The sequence below is a fragment of the Meriones unguiculatus genome, chromosome 7 (genome assembly GCF_030254825.1).
Source record: "Meriones unguiculatus strain TT.TT164.6M chromosome 7, Bangor_MerUng_6.1, whole genome shotgun sequence".
Classification (NCBI taxonomy): Eukaryota; Metazoa; Chordata; class Mammalia; order Rodentia; family Muridae; genus Meriones; species Meriones unguiculatus.
In genome coordinates this window covers 30769052-30776432 of record NC_083355.1, presented here as the reverse complement: position 1 = coordinate 30776432, position 7381 = coordinate 30769052, and the positions used below count along the sequence as shown (strand labels likewise).

General features: G+C 44.2%; 1 protein-coding gene across 2 annotated transcripts; it reads left to right on the top strand.

Moving 5' to 3' along the window:
* The first annotated feature begins 366 nt into the window (after window positions 1-366).
* Tmem100 (transmembrane protein 100) lies at window positions 367-6422 on the top strand. Of its 2 annotated transcripts, XM_060386992.1 has the most exons (3): window positions 367-675; window positions 3469-3616; window positions 5173-6422. In XM_060386992.1, the coding sequence occupies exon 3, from the start codon at window positions 5240-5242 to the stop codon at window positions 5642-5644; it is 405 nt and encodes a 134-aa protein (XP_060242975.1). In that variant the 5' UTR covers window positions 367-675; window positions 3469-3616; window positions 5173-5239; the 3' UTR covers window positions 5645-6422. The 2 variants fall into 2 exon arrangements, with proteins under 2 accessions (XP_060242975.1, XP_060242974.1); XM_060386991.1 differs by lacking the exon at window positions 367-675 and having other exon boundaries at window positions 3363-3616.
* Window positions 6423-7381: the final 959 nt, after the last annotated feature.

The following is a 7381-nucleotide window of genomic DNA, read 5'->3' as shown; positions in this document are numbered from 1 at the left end:
TGACAGAGTAGAGTGTTATCAATTTCATGCCATCTGGGCATCCTCAAAGGAGGGACATTGGTGAACCGGATTACTTGGCTTCATGGCTACAGGACACTCAGGCACCAAAATATTATCTCGTGTTATCTCTCACTCTTCCTACCACTTGACTATGCTGCTGACAGAGACCTGCAGGGGATCTCACTCTCCCTTCTCAGAGCTCTCCAAAAGCTTGCCTTCACCCACGCCCATCCCTCCACCCACCCTCCCCCTCCACCACTAATACAGAAAACAGCAGAGGGGTTCTTTTCTGCGGCTTCACATTACAAAAGAATGGTATCAAAAATAGGATCTTGGTTAGAGTAAAACTTAAAAAAAAAAGAATGCTTGCATACAGATTTAAAATGAAGAGAACAATGCGGGAGAGGTTCTTAGTAACCTTTTAAATAATTGGATTATTATGGACTCACGCCTGTAATTACAACGTATGGTGTGGGCACGGAGGAAAACACAGAGTAAAATTCGACAGCATGTAAGGAATTTCCTCTCACCAAATTGTCTCCGGTCCCTTAACGGTCTGTAAGTCCCGCTGAGTACTTTGTGCACGGTCCCTAACGCGGTGATTTGCATCCCACTGTCGGCCCTTGCTGTTGGCTGCCGCTGGCAGCTGTCTCAGTCCGAGTCTGACTGAGAAAGGTAAGGCTGGGTTTCCTTGCTCTTTGAAAGATCTGGGAAAGACTTGTAGAACGCCTGCCTGCCTGCCGGGGTTCGCTGTGGGAGGATTGCTACCATTCATGCATTGAGATGCCTTCAGAAAAGTTTTCCAAACTCGAGCCTTCCCCAAGCCCTGAGCTCTAAAAAGAACCAGGGAGATTTCCTCTCCCTTCTGCAGGGTAGAGGGCTTGCAGAAAGGAGGCTGGATGCATTGTGATGAAATTTTGCACGTGGGGCCAGGTGTCGCTGGAATGATTCCCGAGGGTGTTCACTAACTGTGTGGGTGTGAGAATGGGCACTTTGCAGGCATCTCCTTGCAATTCTCTTTGAATTTCTTCTTGAGAGAGAGAAAGTTGATAAAAGCTGCTTGTGTCCCAGGTTGCCTTGGTATCTATCTTTTCTGGCACAATTTCTGGTTATTTCCTAAGCTTTCTAGTTCTTTAAATTTACCTGTGCAAACCAGCAGTCTCCAAACCGCCTGACTTTGGAGACTGACATCTTCATACCTAGACAGATGTCACACTGTGCTGGGAGAGTGGCATGGGCCGTCACATGGGTGGGACTTGCTGGTTTCTGGCTAACCTGTGAAAACCTGGCTATCTTGACTTGAAGGCTGAAGCTTCAGTATTAGAAGTAGCAACAAATCTGTGGCCTTCCACCCTGGCGGCAAGGCTCTGTTTGCTCTCTCTTTACCGGTACAGCCCAGGGCTCATCCTGGGAAAGGATGTCTCTCTCCCCTCTATAGGTTCATTCCTTTACTTTTGGCTTTGGAGACAAGGAAAAAACAATCCCTCGGTAGGATACGGTGATGTCAGGAGCTATTGCGGATTTGTTTGATTTGCAGAAAATGCCCTGTGCTAGGAATTAGGGAGGGCTTAAGATGAGAGTTCTCAGGTGGAAAGACATTCTCTTTGATGTCGCTCACTCCCCAGGTGACCACCATCTCCTGAAATGCCCTGATCCCAAATAAGCCCAATCTCAACCCTTAGTGATGCCATTGGATGCACGCTGATAGCTGTGAGCATGCAGCAGCCTGACTCTCCAAGTAGCCAGCAGGCACCTGGTACCCAGCATGCTGAAGGGAGGCCTCTGACTCAGCCAGGTCTTGGGAACTTCTCAGTGTGGTCTCTTGGAACAGAGAAGCCCGAGCTCTGGCTTACATCTGAGGGAAAAGGACTCCTGATCTTTCCGAGTGGCCTTGTTTGTAGGCTGGGCTAGAAGGGTGAGGAGTTAAGGAGGTCGGTGTCTGAGAGGATCCAAACCAGTGGCTTAAAGAGAGCTGAGCATCCCACAGCTGGGAAAACAAAGCTAGTCCACTGTTACTAAATAAATAAACCCAGTACCAGGATTTATTAAGACTTGCACAGGTTAAAGAAATTGTGAGTAGATAGCCTTTAGAAATATAGGGACAGGCTTATCATAATGCCCTAGAGTGGTCACCCATCTTTTTTCACCTCAGGCTTTATGCTTTTCAAATACTTTACAATTTAAGTAGCTTCTCTGTAACAAAGCATAGGCGTAGCAGGCCAGGGGTGATGATGGGACATAGATTTATTTGAGTTTGTTATTTAAGAGAATGGTGTACCAGGTGCATGTGTTTGAATAGTCAAGATATATCGCTGATTAAAATGGGTCTAGGCACAGCGGGCTTGGCACAGGTGAGCGGGTTGTTCTGGACCTTCTTACACAGACTCTACATTTAGCAAGCTTCGTGGACAAGCTCACACCTATTCATGACTTAGGTACAGTGGGCCTGGCGATGAAGAAACTGAGATGGGGGGATTTAAAGGTCAAGGCAGAGACTGAACTGGGAATATATATCAATGATGAAGTAATTGCCTCGTCTAGAGGGAGAATGTGACTGGGGCCTGAAACAAGAGTTTCTTTCTTTGGGAACTTTTATCGCACTTCATATTTATTTACCTCTGTGAGTCCCCATAACTTCATTCACAAGTGAATGAGAATTAACACTGGTGTATGGCAGTCCTTAGTATCATGCCACGCCCATCGTAGGTGCTTGCTCTGTCGATAGCAGCAGTGTTGATGACAAGAGTGGTGATTTTAGCTTTGCCAAGTCTACTCATCCCCTCGTACAAGGAGTAAGCTATCCTCCTGAAGTCAAGATAGCCAGGTTTTCACAGGTTAGCCAGAAACCGGCAAGTCCCACCCTCTTCTGTAAATGAAGAAACATCAAACACGAGGAGGGCGTTTAAGCTTCCGGTGGCCATCTCTGGGAGAGCTAGGAGCATGGGTTTCTGTTGGTCTAGAGACTGGGATCATCACCTTGACAACTCCACAGCTGTTCCTGCCTCCGAGGAGCGTCTGTCCCCCCCCCCCCCCAGTTCTGTCCCTCAGTTAGGTCTGCAATGCTGACTCTGGGATTCTCTTATGAAAATGCCTGATGGGCAAGCCAGAGGAAGATCTGGAGTTTGGCTGGGGAAAAAATGAGTAATTCAAAGCAGCCTGCGTAGTAAACGCTGCGAGAGAAATAAAAGTTGACGCTGGCTTCTGTCTCCGGGGACTCTGAAGTGATGATCCCGAATTACCATGTCACTGAGCAGAGTTGGGGCAAGCCAAAACTCAGAATCTGCTGGCAAGGAAAAGAAGGAAGAAAAAAAAATGACAGGGAGGGGCAGACCAGAGGAGGAGGGAGTAAAATGAGATGGGGAGGGGAAGACCAGCGTCAGTTAAGAGCAGGGGTGGCATGAAACAAGAGCTCTAGGATTCGAAGCCTTCTCTACAGTTAAATATTTTTATGTCTGTTCTGTCCCCCAGGGGCAATCCCTGATCTGTCATTCTACCAATGCCCAGTGGGTGACAGGCTCTTTCTCAGAAGCTGAACAACGAAGAGAAGATATACTCTCACTGGTCCTTCTCTCCCAAGTCAGGTGGCTCCTCTGGTAATGGGCTGCCTTTCTGTGAGGTATGTGCTGTTAATTTGGAGGCATATCTTTGATTTTAAGTCTCAGTCTTGTGGGGAGGGAGTCTTGTATTTTAATGTTGGTTGTTTGTTTGTTTGTTTGTTTGTTTTTTCCCAGATGAAATGTCAAAAATCCTTTCACTGACCCAGCCTGGTTAGGGCATCACTGTACAGTGAGTGGTTAATTTGTTGGTGACTAAACATTGTTACATTGTTACAAGTTGCATCAGGTAGACCTCTCTAACATTGTCATTGCCTGATGAGTGATATTTTAATCCCCCAGGGTAAGGAACGAGCAAAGTTTGATTCAGTCTTGTGTTTATTTTCAATTAACGCTCAAAACGTTCAAAGGATTAGTGTCATCAAAATGATACCATGTCCCGCAAATCTGCAGCCCCTGCAACTGCTCAGCCTCTCCAGGGTTCAAGCCCATGACTCGACAGGTCTGCGCTCCAGATGAGAACTTCTTCCTGGTTTCTCAAACTAGGGTTTCAGTCAGATGCCTTTTCATCTTGAGTTTTGTACTAAAACCTTCAAGTTCAAAATACCCAGGAAGGGGCAAGTTTTATACAGAAGATTGTTGAAGAGAAAATGAATTGGCCACATTGTGTGTGTGTGAATATTTATACTTATTTGTGTTAGCGTCTTATAAAATACAGAACAACAAAATTCCTTGCTGATTTTACATGGGAAATTTGTAAATGACAGCAAGCAACTCTAATAGTTGATTAATAGCTATTTTTTTTGTCTGAAGAACTCAAAAAGAAAATAAGAAAAAGAACTAGTCGTATCCCGTAAAGTGGTCAATAATTTCTTTTTTCTTATTTTTCCCCTTTTGTACGGGTAAGGGAATATTGCCACGATCTAATCATAAGTCCTGAAGTGGTTAGCAACTAGATTTTTGCTTGTTTGTTTTTCTGACTTGCACATATGTCTCAGGGCTGAGTTGAGAAGTGGTGAAGGAGAGGGTGAGAGTTGGAATAGGGTGGGGTTGGAAAGGTCCCCAGCACACGCTTTACAGTTCGCCCTGTTGAAGGAGCTGCCAGTGGATGGAGCAGCGCGTCCTTTGTGCACTTGCTGTTTGTCGTGACTTTGATTTCATGAGCAGTGAATGGGTGATAGCTTGGAAAGAATGCGTGTCATGCCCGGCAAAATTGGCAGAGTTCAAGTTGCCATGAGTTGTGGAACTGTTTATAGCATATTCTCTTAAATGAGCCATTCTTTGAATTAGAATTCAGGCTTACTCTGTGCTTAGAGAAGATAAAGGCAATGGGCAAAGAAGGCGGCTTATAAAAGATATTTGCAGACCACCAGGGAATAGGAAATACTGCAAAAAAAAAAAAAAATATGCTTCCTCCTTTTTATCTCTCTCCTTTTGTGCACATAGCTGCTTCACCCTCTTTCACCCACTGCAAAAGAATGTCACAAATAGAGAATGCAAATAAGCAAGGATACCTCCAGGTGTCCTGGAGACAGGAGGTGGCTCTCCACCTCTCTGCTTCCATTTGCAGGGCTGGTGCTGATGAAGTAGCTGATGTCTCCTGCTCTCTTCTTCACAGCTTTCACCCTGGAAAGGCTTTCCAAATCTAGCCGGTGAAGCAAGATAGGAAACATCCTCAGAAAAAAATGACAGAAGAACCCACGAAAGAGAACCTGGGATCACCAGAGTCTCCCACACCTGTGATAATGGAGAAGAGCCCTCAGCGTGAAGTTGTGGTCACCACCGTCCCCTTGGTCAGTGAGGTCCAGCTGATGGCCGCCACAGGGGGTGCCGAACTCTCCTGCTACCGCTGCATCATCCCCTTCGCTGTGGTGGTCTTCATCACCGGGATCGTGGTCACCGCCGTGGCTTACAGCTTCAATTCTCACGGTTCCATCATCTCCATCCTCGGCCTGGTCCTTCTGTCCTCTGGACTCTTTTTGTTAGCCTCCAGTGCCTTGTGCTGGAAGGTCAGACAAAAGAACAAGAAAGTCAAGAGAAGGGAGAGCCAGACGGCTCTCGTGGTAAATCAGAGAAGCTTATTTGCTTAAGACTGAGTGAGACCAAAGGGGAAATTTCACCCTAACGCTCTGCTATAACTTGTTAAGTTCTTTCAGACAGAACCAGCCCAGGAGGGAATGGGCTCAGCTTCAGAAAGAACTACCAAAATGGAAATGGGACACAGAGAGAACTGAAAATGAGGGGTCAAGACAGTTCCCCCTTTGTAGGGAATAATATCTTCTTTAATGACAAACTTAATCCTAAGGGCTATTTCTAAGGCAAAAGAGATTTCTTTTTACCTTAAACATTCATTCGGGGGGCGTGGGATATGGACAGCATTAAATAACACTTGATTCACCTTAGAAAGTGATGATGGACAAATAGTGAGAACCCTGGTGTACCAGGGCCATGAAAGAAATAGCCCACACTCTGGCAAGCAGCGTTATAAAAATGTTTCACTAAAGGCCCACGTTGGCTTGGCATTTCTATGTACCTAAAACAATTGAGTTATATATATATTTTTTTTCCAGTAAGTTGATTCTCTGACCTTTTAAAAGCTTTCACTTTCAGTAACTCATCACTTAGAGGTACTTTATTTTGAAGAATAGACTAATATTTTTTTATATTTTAACAGTGGATGATTCTAGGTGATCGTAATGATATGTCAGAAGAAAATGGGAAAGTAGAAGATAACACAAATGACATGGGGGCGGTGAAATTAATACTGAAATAATCCAATATAGCACCTTTGGTGGTTTTTTTATACAAAAGTTCAAATGTGCATTTCACTCAAAATAATAAATGCTCATAGCTGCTGAAATTCTTAAATGGTTGTTTCTGCTGTCCTAATTCTTCCCAGATTTACTTTGTTTGAATTATGTATATTCTTGTGAGTCTGTGTTGGGATTTGTGCACATGAATGTAGGTGCTCTTGGAGTCCAGTAGAGGGTGTCTGAAATCCTGGGACTGGAATTACTGGTGGTTGTAAGCTGCTTGTCTTGGATGCTAGGAACAGAACGTGAGTCCTCTGCAAGAACAGGGCATGTTCTTAACCCCTGTGTCACCTTTCTAGCACTTATTAATGTTTGTCTCTATTCCAAATTGTCAGTCCCCCCCCCATCTCATTTGCAAAGCATTGATTCTTATGTTTCTTAACTGGAGATGTTATTTCTTCTTCTCCTTGAAGATTATTTTCATCTCAGATACAATAATCTCACTCAAACTTAGTATATTCTAAAGTGTTTCTTTAAATGCCATTTGGAAATCAGTGCCTGGGGTCAGAAATGTTCTATTAAATGAGCATTATGCTTTTTGTTGATTTAATTATACATTAGTGTAGGTTGCATATTCCATTGGTCAATGCTATACAAATAAGAGTAGTGTTTGTTTGAATTTTTATGCGTTTCTGAGCTAGCCCATATCTATCCCATTACGTCAGCAAGAATCATTCCTCATTAAGGTAGTTTAAACCTCACTCAACCAAAGTGAGAAGACAGTTAAGTCTAAAGTCTTAAAATTTGCAGAGGCTGGGGGTACCTAGCATGTCACACTCCTTGGAAAGGATTCTATTGAGAGATTTCATCAAGTCTCCCAGGAGCCATCTGACAGTGGTTACTTCCCTGACCTTGCTTGCTTTTGTAGTTGGACACACCTCAATGACCAGTCGCCATTGAATACACAGGACTCACTGTAGAGCAGGTACTGCTGGGTCTTGATATGGTTTTTTGTTTTTTTGTTTGTTTTTTTTTTAAATCAAAGACAGTCAAAGGTTCAACATCGCTTCATGA